General features: G+C 40.7%; 1 protein-coding gene across 1 annotated transcript; it reads left to right on the forward strand.

Annotated features, from left to right (window-relative positions):
• The first annotated feature begins 254 nt into the window (after nt 1-254).
• On the forward strand, nt 255-7,163 carry LOC103062840 (la-related protein 6-like). Its single transcript, XM_007421757.3, has 3 exons — nt 255-1,699; nt 2,843-3,056; nt 5,568-7,163. The coding sequence occupies exons 1-3, from the start codon at nt 1,557-1,559 to the stop codon at nt 6,642-6,644; spliced, it is 1,434 nt and encodes a 477-aa protein (XP_007421819.1). The 5' UTR covers nt 255-1,556; the 3' UTR covers nt 6,645-7,163.
• The last annotated feature ends 6,520 nt before the right edge of the window (nt 7,164-13,683 follow it).

Raw genomic sequence — 13,683 nt, forward strand, 5'->3', positions numbered from 1 at the left:
TCTGATAAGGGCATGCCGAACACAAACACCAGACTTTTATCATATGATCACTTGAACTGCAGACTTAGTGCAGTTAACTCAGTAGCTTCACCTGATGCTAACTCCTATTCAAAGACAAAAAGGGATATGTAGGACAGAGTTTGATGTGTGGTCTCTTTCGGCATGGGTATCTAAGTCCTGCATGCAATGTGTAAACAAAGCAAAAATCAAAATTTGTCTTTTCAAATATCTTGGGGGCAGGCAGAGTTAAGAAACTGTCCTGTGCTTAAAGGAAAACAAGTTAATCTAGTTTCTAAAGATACTGAGTTTACACATCATCCTGAAACACTTTGCTTAATCAGGGTTGTTGAATAAAATATTATTGGCTAGATGCCCAGCACACATTAAGCTCAGAACTATGCTAAAGAAACCCCAACAGTTATGGCCAGTTCATGAAACACACTAAACACATCAAGCAATCTCCATGATGTGTGAACCAAAACAAGATTGTTTTCTAGTCACAATGTTTTTGTATAATATGCTCAGTTAATTCAGAATATATATTCAGAAAATCACAGTGACTAAGCCTCAATCAACCACATTTTATTAGCTTTGTTGACACCTCCCATTCTGTATTCTCTGATGCAGCTTTAACCCTTATGATGGAGATGGAGTTCAGCTGCAGGATTTTCTTTGCTCCTTCCTTTTCTTCTCCGGTGCTTTAATTTTCAAACAGCACCACCTGATGTTTCTTTTCTGAAACCTTTTCTTCTCTTAAGACCTGTCCTCCAACAGCTTAGTATCTTCTCCTCTGTCTTTGCTTTCTTTCTCCATTTTTTTTTCAAGCTTAGTTTTGTAAAAGGCCAACAAGCATTATGTGGAGTGAATAGTGAGTGGGCATTTTTCAAGCCCAGGTGAGCTAATGGAGCCTGGTTACAACTATTGTAGCTGCAACAGTGAGATCAGGTGATGGGGTTGGTTGGAAAATGTTCTTCAGATAGCCCGTTTCCTTCTAGAATTTATTTCTTGAGAACTAGATTAGAAGATGTTCATTATTTCTATTTTTCCTGTGATAAAATGACTTATATTTTTCCCCTCGCCAGTTTTTTGGTATGGATAGGGCAGAGGGATATGCTGAAAAAAGAATGCTTGTTGTTCTACTCCAACCTTGATTGGGGAAACAGGCAGAAGTATGAAGTTGCAACAAGGGAACCTTGAACGGATAATCTGTCTCTGTACCTGGGTGCAAAAGAACAGAAATACAAGTTCTAAACATGTTGGATATTGCTGCAATAATTCCTTAATGAAAAGCTAATTTGGCTTGATACTTGTTTATTTGTGGATTTCTTCTAAGTCTTGCTACCCATTGAATCTTAAGAGGCTGTTTCACTAGGTGCTCCTTTTAAGCTTCCTAGGGTGTCTGTAGCTGGGTTAATTCATATGCTAAGCCATAATGTGCTTTGTCTGGACTAGGCTTAGTTTGCAACAAAGGGTGGTCAAAGAAACCTTGGCTTTCTATAAGGCTTCTCTTGTGTTCTCTTCACAGATGAAGCAGTCTGTCTTAGTGCAGTCCTACTATGGCGTTGAGGTTCGATTCCCAGCTGAAGTGCAGCATTCCAGTTCCAGTCCAGGGCCCCCCGTTTTCTCCTCTCCCTTTCTTTTCCCAAGATCCAAGCAGGTCTTTCCTGAACCAAGAGGAGCTAGTGGATGCTTTGGATGGGTGAGCAATACTTCCAGCTTATTTCTGTGGATGCAATCTTCTCTGACCATATTGAATTGCTAGCCATAAATAGGTGGCTGTTTTATTTAAGAAAAAAAGAAAAGGATGGGAGTAGATGGGTTGGACTTATCAAGTGGTGAAGTATCCTCCATATGGCAAGAGAAGCATTCCCAGTTGAGGAAACCAGCCCTTTATTTCAATCTTCCCCAGCCTGGCATCCTTCAAAAGTTTTGGGACTACAGCTCCCGAAATTCCTAGTCAATGTCCAACAGATATAAACTGTTTTCTTGGGTTTTGGCTGAGTCTGTATGATTCTAGCCATTGTGTATAAACCATGATTTATGGTTTGTGTCAATACAATCAATTATGGTTTAACCATTGTTAAGCAAATAAAAGTTTAGCATGATATCTGAATCTAATCTTACTATGTTTATCACTGATGCTGGATAGCCTTCACTTCATCACTAAGGAAGGACAAGTTTTAATTATGTATTTTGTTACATAGCTTCAGTAACATAATCCAGGTTTTTCTGACCAGAGTGTTCTCAATAAATTGTAATCATAAATAGCTGAATTCAATTTCAAGGAGAATGCTTTAGTACCATCTTAAAATGCTATTTAAATTTAAAGGCGTTTTTCATAGCAAATGCGTATTTGCTGGACCCTTTCCTGAGTATTCAGTTTATGTGTGTGCATGAAGAAGAGAAGGTCTGAAGATGGTATAGGATAGTACCCCCTTTTCCAGTCTTTTAACCTGATTCTAGCCACAGCTTGCAAATGTTGGTCAATTTTGTCAGGGTATGGTCAGTGCTGTATATTGTCAGCCAGTAGAAGATCACAGAGCTTTGCTGGTCTTTCAGAAACTCCCTGCATTTCTGTGCTCAGTTCAGATGAAGAACACAACATACTATGCCATAAGCTATGGTTTGCAAGCCACAATGACTACATTTGCACAGCATTAAACTGAAGCAAGTCAGATCAAATTATGGCACGGTTCCATGTGTTAACCTAGCCATACTGTACAAAAGGAGCAAGTAGCAGACAAGCAATAAAATTCTGTCCACATTTGACCTAAGTTACTGTATTTTTAGGACACTGGCTTTAATTTTTTGCATGTCGTTTTTTTTCCTTATCTTTGGGTAGGAGTCCGTATGACCTGAATGATCTTCTCAGCCCAGAACTCTTTGAGAGCAGCAATTGCTCTATGCCAGATTCATTACTGGTCCGAAGAATCGTGTCACAAGTTGAGTTCTACCTTTCAGATGAGAATTTGTCCAAAGATGCTTTCCTCCTGAAGCATGTGCAAAAGAACAAGCTGGGATTTGTGAGCATTAAACTTCTGACATCTTTCAAAAAGGTGGGCAAAAGCTTTTTAAAAAATGATTCTTTATGCTTGTCTATAAAGAGATGTCAAGTCTGTTCTTGGATCCAAGGATCTGAACGTCTTTGCTTTCTGGCCATGCTTCTCCAACCTGATGCCCTGCCATATCTGGAATGACAACTCCCAGAATCGGGGGAAAAAATAAGAAGATAAGGTGTCTTTTAGAAGATAGATAACAATTGTTATAGTTTAAATGAAAGAAAGGTGGTCACTCTTTTTAAAGCTCTGAAATAGCCTACTTTTCCAAATGTACTTAGATGAATGATTCTAAATGTTAGAGCTTCTGAGAGCTAATAGTCCCCCCCCCGCTCTTCTCCTTACCTTTTGTATAATTTCTTTCAAATTGAATAAATAAAAATCAACAATTCAAGTTCAGTTAATGCAATTGGTAATTTGGTATGTTTTCTTGATCTTTATTCTAGAAATGCAGCAGCCATTGCCTAGTGCATTTGCTGTCTAGAATAGACAATATAATTACAATTTGGAACTAAAAAGCCACAAGATGTGTCACTAGCCTAGCTGGCTTCAGAAGAAGACTTTGTTAGCAAATTTATGGAAGAAGATGATCTAGCAGTTGCTTTGGGGGTATAATTGCTAAATGGAATCTCCACGTTCAAGGCATTGTACCTCTAAGTCCTTGTTCCTGGTGAGCAAATAGCCAGGAGGGGGCAACTATATCTGTGCTATGCTTGTATGCCTCCTAAATGCATCAATTTGTTGACTGCTGGCAGTGATATGGTAGATTAATTGGACCTTGAAGGCCATTCTTCTTAACTTTTTAGCTGCAGCTTCACACGGCTGTCCTGTTGAATTAGGAGCAACTATTAATGTTTCTATTATATTCTATATAATAAATTCATATAATTTATAAAACCACTTCCTGATGAACTGCAGTCGCATCCCTGATCTGGCTTTCACCAGGTATGTTGGGTTACATGCCCCATCATCTCCAACTCAGAATTATTTCATGGTGGTAGTTGGGGAGGATGGTGGAGGTTGTACTTCAACATATCTGGGTGGCACAGGATATGAAAAGGCTGAAATAAAGTATGAAATTTTCAGTGTTTTTTAAAAATCATCTATATAAGGAATTCATGATCTTGCTTTCCTGTATCTTTTAGAAACAACATCCAAGCCATCATGATGGTTTTGCAAAGCTTGATATGACCCAAGGTCCGACCAGTGAAATAAAATAAATGGTTCTTTTGAGTGTCATTCATACACCATTGAATATCTGCAGCTTGTTTTCACAAGTTTCTTTTCTAGTACGTGTAGAGTTGGGAGATCCAGTTAGGATGTGTCCCTAGATTTGCATAATTACTCCTTATTTGAGATGTAACCTTAAAGTGTGATGTTGATATCCGAGACATCAAGGGTTTTTTTTTAATCAAAAGGCTTGTTTTTAAAAAAATGTCAGCTCCACTAGGTAGAGCAGACCAAGAAATCAGTTCCACAGGAAGATTAAAACTACTTTTATTGAGATTGGCTATAATAACCAACTTTATATTCCTTCCTTTTACTTCTAACAGTCTTAATCTTGAGTTCATTTAAATAAAGTTGCAGGATTTGATTTCTCTTCATTTCTTCTTTGTCCCATCACACAGATTTCTTCAAGGCTTTAACAAGCCTCTTTTGTAAATCCAGTAGGAAAAAATTATCCAGGTCTTTCCTTGGTTTGTCATTTGTATTTAACTTTTACATTTTAAAACTTTAGCCAGTTTCCTTTGTAGATCCAGTGAAACATTCTTTTCTAAGTCATTCTCTTGGCCTGTCAGTTGTACATCCACTTTCGATACCATCTTTATCTTGTCAGATAAGATTTGTTCTACATCTGTCATTTCTTCAAGAACATCTTTTGGATATAGTCTATCCATCGAAGCAGACATTATTACTGACATTGTTGATATTGTGGCTGCTATTTTCTGATTCCATTCTTTAAAGTTGGTTTATTTGATCAAGGTTAAAACAAGATGTGTTGTTACTTCTGGTAATCCTTTATGGACTTTCTGCTGATACCAGGACTAAAAAGATGATGTTTTATGGATTTGTTTATAGATTTGTTTATAGATAAGATATGGGATGAAAAATGTAACCTTAGAGGGGGTGAAGAGTCACTAAATTTGTTTATACTTGTTTTTATATGTTTCTTTCCTCTTTCTTTTTTATGTTCTTTTCTTTTTCTTCTCTTTTTTCTTGCACTTTTTACTCTATTCTCTTTAAGTTTGTATTAGATTTTACTATTATAATAAAAATTCTGAAATATATATATTGGCTACAGTAACAGAATCTTACAAGTCTGATTGTGCTATATCTCCTCCTCCCTATTATAATTCAGTGAATTAGGGAGATCTGAACTACTTCTGAATGTTATCTGGATGTTCTGAACTTAAAAAATGTTTTATCCCTTGTCAAGAGAGCTTGCATATCTCTGTCAAGGTCATCTTCTTACTCTCTACTGATATTTCCCTTTTTTAAAAAAATAACTAGGTGAAATATTTAACCAGGGATTGGCGAGTGACCCTTTATGCTCTGCAGTTCTCGGAGTTGTTGGAAGTCAATGAGGAAGGGACCAAGGTGAGGAGGAGGAACCCTATCCCAGAGTATTTGGTGAACATCCCTCCAAGCAAGATGCTCCTGGCCTGGAATGTCCTTCCATATGAAGAAACCAGCCCTACTTCACTCCTATTCCAAGCAACCTTTCTGGATACAATCACAAAGCTGTTTGGGCCTTTTGGTGACATTACCTCCATACGCATTCTCAGGCCTGGCAAAAAGCTCCCCTCAGACATGAAGAAGTATTCCTCTTGGTATCCTGAGCTTTTGACCAGGTGTTGTGCATTGGTGGAATATGAGAGCCTAGAGAGTGCCCGAAGGGCTTTTGAAGAGCTTGGCCGCAACCAGGTCTCTTCTCCTGGGGAAGCCATCAAAGTGGTCAGCCTCTGTAGACGAGGTTCCAAAAAGAAGAATGTGGCCAGTCAAGAAGATAGTGAGGAGATTGAAGAGATACCAAAACCTTTTAGAAAGTGGACCAACATGTTGTCAGAAGGCCTTCAGCACACCCTTGAAGATTCCTTCTTCTACAGTTCATCCACAGAGTCAGACAGTACCCCAGTTTCTACTCCTATCCTCCCTCGGAATTTCTTCTCTGCTCCAGTCTGGCCTACGACTAAGCTCTGCAACTCAGCAGGCCAGGCCTTCAAACCAAATTTCTTCAGCATACCATATGCAGGCCCTCTTCAACTGCACAAACCATTGGCGTGGCCACTGTGCCCCTCACCTCTTTCTGCACCAAAGTTGGGCACATCAGAATTACAGAAGCCCTCTGACTCCTGCTGGGGCAACGGAGTAGGTCCAGAAACCTTGTGGACACCAAAGAGGCGTGGGCCAGCCTGTAATCAACTGCTCTCACAGAAACCAGAGCCCTTGATCTCACTGGCTACTTCCAAGAGGATCTGTGAATCTCTAGGGGTCCGTCCTAAAGTGATTCGCCTTCCTCAAGGGCCTGATGGCACCAGGGGTTTCTACAATACCATAGGGAGAGGGAAATTTCTCTTACGACACTGAACTGTGATCTCTTGGGAGGGGGAGCAATCTTTAGACATGGTAATTGGGCACCTGGAACATTTCTGGGATGGGTTCAACTCCAAGGAATCCAGAAGCCTAGCCTCTTGGAATATGAAGGCTCTGGAGAATAATGGGAGAAAGATAGCTTACACGGTGTAAAACTGCCTTGTATGAATTGGCATGCAGATTTTTTTCATCTCCCTGATTTGCCTTTCTAGGCTTTCTCTTTTTCCCTTCCTCATCTCCTCCAAAGATACTTCCAACTTACACTGCTTGCAATATTTACCTGCCTTTCCAACCAAATCGCAAGATTTCGTTGGTCTCTTGTCTGTCCTCCCCCGCTTTCTTTTTTCCGTTCCTTTTTGGAACTTGACCTTTTGCATTGATGTATTACCAATGGATAAGGTGTCTGAATGAAAATTACAGTAAAGTTGTGCATAAATTAGACGTTGAATGCTTGCCTTGTAATGCTGTGAGAAACTGATAAAGGGCCTGCTGTTTAAGAGCAGTCAATAAAAAGTGGTGACATTTCAAAGATCTTTTACCTGTCCGGCTCCTTTGCTATTCCTGTCTTTTCTGCACAAAGCTGTGGACGAGGACAAAGAACCAAGAGCAGCCGGGGTCACAAGCTGCCTCCCTGCTCCTTGGACCACCATCTGGTCAAGCAAAGGCAGCCTGCGCACATGCAGCTGGACAGGTTCGCCAAACAGCTGTGGGCTTCGGGATCATTCGCATTCAGGGCGTTGGGCACCGCAGCATATCCCATGGCGGCGGCGGCGGCTCCTCTGGCCCGTGTCTCAGTTTCTAGTGTTCATTTTAAAATAAAGCGAAATCCCATTGTTTTGACACGATGTACAATTCAACACAGCAAAGAGGAAATGCTGCTTTGTGCAGGGCATAGTTTAGCCCATGGAATTTGCTCCCTTCAGTTTAGACAACATTCAGAGGGTGTTAGAATGAAAACCATCGGTGGTTGTTACCTGACAGTTATTGGTTAAACTACAAGTATGGGAGGAAACGTGCTACTCGGTACCTGTTTCTTGGAAGGGAGAGTGCTGTGCGTGCCCGACTTGTGGGCTTGTCATTGCATCTCATTGACCATGTATGAACAGGCCCTTAGACTATATGGGCTTTTGACCTCCTCCAGTGAGGCCCCTTTTTTATGGTGGGCAAGAGAGGGTGCAGGGATTTAATTTCTCACAAAGTATCCTTGTCAGCACAAAAATGTTAAATTGGGTGACACAGTCCTTTCTGATACTTAACGTTAGTAGGAAAGTGGAGTGAAAAAGTTACATGTTTATCCCACGGCGTTCAGCTTACTCAGATGGCTCTTCCCATTTCTCCGAGAATGAGAAGTTGAAGGATACAGGCCTTTCCTTGGCTGTGGTCGTTTCATTGGAAGGAGGTTTTTGGAGGTTCATTGGCTTTTTCGGATACTCTGTTTGCCTACAAACGTACAGATGGAACATACACACAGGCCAATAACTTGGTAACTCCAAGAGACCCCCGAATTCAGGGCCCCACATCACAGTTTGCAGGAATGTGGAATTTAGGTCTCTACGGTGGGCATAAGCATTGTACTAAGCTATCATGGAGATTTAACTTTGTAGTTTAGTGCAATGTGTGGATTCAGGCACTAGAGTTTGGTCAACAGAACTTAGTTAATTGTGGCTTAAAGTCTGAATCTCCAGTGTTGTGCACCCACACTATCTCAAAATCGTCTCCTTGAAAAAGGCTCATATCGGTTTCCTGATTGCAGCCAATTTTGCTCAATCACTTGAGGTGGCAGTGTGAATCTTCCCCAACCACCACCTGGCCATTATATGCAAATTCCACAATAGATAAATCCACCCTTTTTGCTGTGAATTATTAAATAACATGTCCCTAATATTGAATATGCAATCTTAGAAATACAAAAGAATTCTTTGGGGAAAGGGGCCTAGTGAACAGGACAGAGAAGAAAGCTTTTAACCTTTCAGTTCCCTGCTATTGTCAGAAAGAAAGGCCTTCCTCTGGAGTTCGAACCGCATTGGGAGAAAAGCTTGATGTTTTATGGGGGGGAAAAGACCGAGAAGAGTGATATATTTGGGGATTTGCTGCCTCCCTCTCCTGAAGTGAAATTTTATTCCTCCAAATAACAGCAGTTGCATGCTTGCAACTGCCTGTGTGTTACTTGATTTCACTTATAGTCTGTCTTTCCTTCCTTTGCTCCAAACAGTGTAGGTTGTACTCCTCCTTTTCCCCACAGCAACCCCCCCCCCGCCCCAGTAAGGTTAGGTGGACACAGAGACTGCTCCAAATCACCCAGTACATTTCCATGGCTGAAGGAGGACTAGAACCTGGGTCTCCTCACTCCTATTCCAACACCTTAACTGCACTAGTCTAAATCCTTGCAACAAACATACCTGTTATAGTAGCTGAATCCAAAGAAGTGTAATAACCTTTTGCTGGTATTATGGACTGTAGCACTTCTTTCTTCCTTCCTCACAGTATGTGAGGCACTTCCTTCTGCTCTGTTGTGTCCTCAAATATAGCAGAATAATACTGGTATACCATCTCCAGGCATGTGGGTATTAATTCATCCAAACTGCAGTTAGTATGTGTTTTTAAAAAAATGTTTATTTAATAATGAGGCAGCAACTTTTGATACTCGAAGCTAAGTAAGTGATTGTAGTGCATCAGATGAGGTCCATTTCTTTCTCCTTCCAACCTCAGCTTCCCACTTGTATCTCTGCGACTCACAAAACCAACTGATCTCCTTGAAGGAAGGGTGTCATAGACACAGTTGAATTTTAATCAGCATTTGCATGCCATAGCTTATTTTACATCTTTCATATCAAGCTAGGAAATGTTTTATATTTACACACATACATACAGGTAGTCCTTGTTTAGCGAGTGCCTCAGATAATGATGGTTCACAATTATGATGATGAAAAAGTAACTGTGCCTATGCCTGCATTTACCACAACAAAAGCCTTCAGTGTGCAACTGATTAAGGTCTGGTCAGTTTCAGGCAGCAGTTGTAGCTGGCCAGAGGACTCTAATCAACTAATGTCACAGAGCTCAGCTGATTAATTTGCAGTTAGCACTTTTTAGGGACAGCTTGTTTAAGCAATCTCTCCGCCCTGTGAGGGGGCAAAAAAAAAAGGGGGGGTCAGACACAGGACACTGTACAGAGAACTTCATCTGAATGAGACAGCAGCAGCCAGCAATCTTCACAGCATCTCTCGCTATCAGTTATGTAGTTTGCTTAGGGACCACATTGCTGGAACCAACTGCAGTCACTCAATGAGGTCTGCCTGTACACACACAAATGCTTGTATTGACATTTAAGACAGTTGAGCAAAAGGACAGCCATTCTTGATATGCCATATTTTCTCACCTCCTTTTCAAGGGTGATACAACCAATAGTGACTGAAGATATCAAGTGAGTTATTTTGTCTTGTTTCCTGTAGTATTTCTTGTAACCTGTAATTTTATCATACATAAACCCTGAATTTAGGGCCCAAACCCCAGCACAGAATTTCTTTCATATTGCCAGTTTGGTCCTAACATAGCATATGACCCAAAGGCAGTATCTGCACGAAACCCCCCAGTCTTAAATTAGCCAACCATAGTTTAGGGTGAACTCAACTCCTGAGTTCGTTTATAGCTCAGTAGGTTATGTGAACCTTGACTGGGTTATTTCTGTTAACAGAGCAGTATGTTGTGTGAACACAGCCAAGTCTGTTCCAGTCGCTGTATAGAAGTATCCTTTGTCATCTAGAGCATTAGTTTGCTTATTTAAGCAAACATACAATGTACAGTTCTTGACCCCAGCAGACAAAGGCGTCCTGGCACATCTTGAGCAACATGTGGTTGGGTTGTTTTGGTACACCTGTAAAGGAGGTTCTATATCCCCAGATTATGGTGTAAATCTGCAGTAATATCCCCGCCATCCATCAGAAAGCTCTAATTATTATTTGCAGCTAAGCTGAAGCCAATAATTAATTGCTTCCACTGCCCACCGTCCAGTGTTGTTATTCCTGCTTCATAGAGTGCCTCTCCATAAAGTTGCTCAGAGGCTGCTTCCTCCTCCAAGCTTCACAGGTCTAGTTTTATTTAATCACATCTTGAGCTATTTTGAGCTAATCAGTTCTCAACAACCTCCTACATGTTCTTCCCCTTTCCTAGATGCCCGGCATAGGCCGGCTGTGCATTAATCTTACCAACTACCAACTTACCAACATTAAACTTACCAGTATTCCAGAGGAATATTTTCTGGAGCGATGAACAACTTATAAAGTATCCATGGCATGGCTTCACTTGCAGAAAACGAAAGCCTGTACTGTAATACCTCACGTCCATAAGTTTCCCTAGCCTAAGAGCAGTTAGGTTGAAGGCAAGTAGCTCAAAGTATGCCTTTGAATGGTCATTTCATTTATAGGAGCTGGATCAGCACCTGTTAGTAAGCCGCAAGTTCTGTGCTCCTCTGTTATGATCTTCTCTGGTTGAGTGCTGAAGCTATGGGCTGAGATCTTCTTAATTTTCTACTTAGCTGTAAATGGCAAAAATGGGTGTAGAACCTTAAATTGGCTTCACAGTAGGCCATGAAATAGGCAACTTGGTGCCTTCCGTACAATGTGAATTGCAGCTCTCATAATACTTTGCTATTGGAAATACTGGCTAAAGCTCTACTACAAAGGTATCAGGGTTTCTATTCTAGTGCTAAGTACACTAGTAGTAAACTTGATCATGCTAACTCTAAAATCATTACAAGTTAGAGCCAGAGGTCAGGTCAAAAGAGCTAAAACATCTGTGCATCCATTTCCAGCCTTGGCTTTAAAAATGTTACGTTTTATAGATTATATATCATCCCCATCCACCAAATTATTTCCTTCATGGTGTAGAATAGAGGAAGGATCATCTGGTGTCCTACTTTTCCATCTCTGTTCCACTGCCGTTATGTAGAAAAAAAGGGTTAAAAATGGAATAATCAAAGGCTACTCCCTTTAGGACTATCCATGCTAATTAAACTGCAGGATTGTTTCCAGTGGCTCTGAAAATTTCTCTGCTCTTTTGAGATAGCTATATAGTTAATGGAAATTCTTGCCTGTTGCTCCTGTTCCTCTTTCTCCCTGCCTTTTCTGCCCCATTTTTACCAGTTAACTTGATATTTGCTGACATTTAATATATAAACACCAAACACTGTTCTTGCTAGCTGTTCTGAGCAGTATGCATGCTTGCTCTGATTTAAATAGAGGGATTGACTGAGAGTATGCTGGAGGCAAACTAAATTGGAAATTACCCACAGTAATTTCCCAATAATTCCACCAGCTGACATCAGGCGTTGATGCTAGAATGGGAACTCATATTCTGAGTATGGCTACTATATTATTCTACTTACACGCTGCTATAGTTTACAGACTGTGTGACATAATTAAACAAAACACAAAATAAGATATACTTTATGGCTTAGCGCAATGTGCAAATACAGCCCACTGTGATTTATTCAACAAATAATACTAAAGAAGCCACAAGTTAGGCAGTGTTTCTCAACCTTGGCAACTTTAAGATGTGTGGACTTCAACTCCCAGAATTCCCCAGCTGGCTGGGGAATTCTGGGGGTTGAAGACCACATATCTTAAAATTGCCAAGGTTGAGAAACACTGAGTTAGAGTGATGTTTGAACTGGATCATTTGCTACAGTATATAGAGTCATTATGCTCTCTCTTCGGTCATGAAGGATGTCTTCATTTACTATCAACTTTTCATACTCTTAATCCTGGAATGCTCATGTTTTCAGTTTGAGCTCCTGTTGCTATAGACCAGTGATTCTCAACCTTTTTGAAGCTGCCGCCCCCCTAAGGAGCGGAACATTTTTCAGCGCCATCCTTTGTGAAAATCCTGTAATTTAGGGTATGGGGAGGGGAGGGGGAGTTACTGAATTATAAAAGGCAAAAATTTTAAGTAATTTTTTTCAGTAGACTCACACACCAAATTTGTTCGATTTAACTCGATACTTTTGCCCTGGAAGGTAATTGCATTTCTTTTATTAAAATTGAAATGACTAATGCAAAAAAAATGCTTAAATGCTCTTTCTCAAAATTAATAATTCACGACCGCGATAAAGAACTAATAAGCGCACTTACCTAGCCGACTGGCCAAATAAACAATGAAAGTAAATCGAAACTGAGGGGAAAAAACAGAAATGAAGCAAACGAAAAGCAACTCAAGAAACACGGGTCAAATCAAACATTCATATTGAAAGGACGCTCAACGCACGCACTGCGATTAATCGCGCGGGAAGACAGCTGACGCATGCGCTGTGCTGGTTGGGATCGGAGAAGAATCGTAGTGTCAAGTTCTTCAAGATCAGCCTACCTAGAATACAAATTCGTCTCACCATTCTTAGAAGTGCGTGAGGGCAGCCGTCGCGTAAGTTCGTTTTATTGCTGGTACAAATGGTGTAAACCGGATAATTGATTTAATAATTTTTGGGGGGAGTTTTAAAATTAAGTTCGAATGCCAAAACATGCTCATCGCCCCTCTACCGCCCAAAACATGCCCACCGCCCCCCTACCGCCCAAAACAAGTTCACCGCCCCTCAGCATCCTCCCACCGCCCCCTGGGGGGTGGTACCACCCCCGTTGAGAACCAATGCTATAGACTTTCTGTAAGTTGATATAGTCTTCTCCGTAACTGCTGTTGATCTATTCTGAAACAGTCCAGGAGAATGCCCCTGTTTGTGCCTTTATGTGGTTGAGCACTGAAGCTCAGATCCATCCAACTCCATCAGAAATTTTAGGATTTAGAGAAAGAAGCTCCAGTGTGAAAGATAACAAACTTAAAATTTCCATTAGGAAAAAGAAGTGCTCTCAAAAATCTATGTGAGACATGATTTAGCCAAGCGGAGGCAATTTATTATATTCTCTCTGAGCTTAGATAATGTGGATCAGATCTCAACCTCTCTGAAATAAAGATGAGGAAACGTATAGGGGAGGAAGAGGAAAACACTGTTCCAAGATGATAAATCTGAGGCAGGCTTCGCTATTTTTAG

This window comes from Python bivittatus, unplaced genomic scaffold, assembly GCF_059951505.1.
Source record: "Python bivittatus isolate LINGU-HERP-01145 unplaced genomic scaffold, Pbiv_v1 ctg000410_np1212, whole genome shotgun sequence".
NCBI lineage: Eukaryota > Metazoa > Chordata > Lepidosauria > Squamata > Pythonidae > Python > Python bivittatus.

Coding starts and splice junctions, on each gene's coding strand:
- LOC103062840 (XM_007421757.3), top strand. CDS start 1,557: ATGGCGTTGAGGTTCGATTCCCAGCTGAAGTGCAGCATTCCAGTTCCA. Junction 1,700..2,842: donor CTAGTGGATGCTTTGGATGG/GTGAGCAATACT, acceptor ATCTTTGGGTAG/GAGTCCGTATGACCTGAATG. Junction 3,057..5,567: donor TTCTGACATCTTTCAAAAAG/GTGGGCAAAAGC, acceptor AAAAATAACTAG/GTGAAATATTTAACCAGGGA.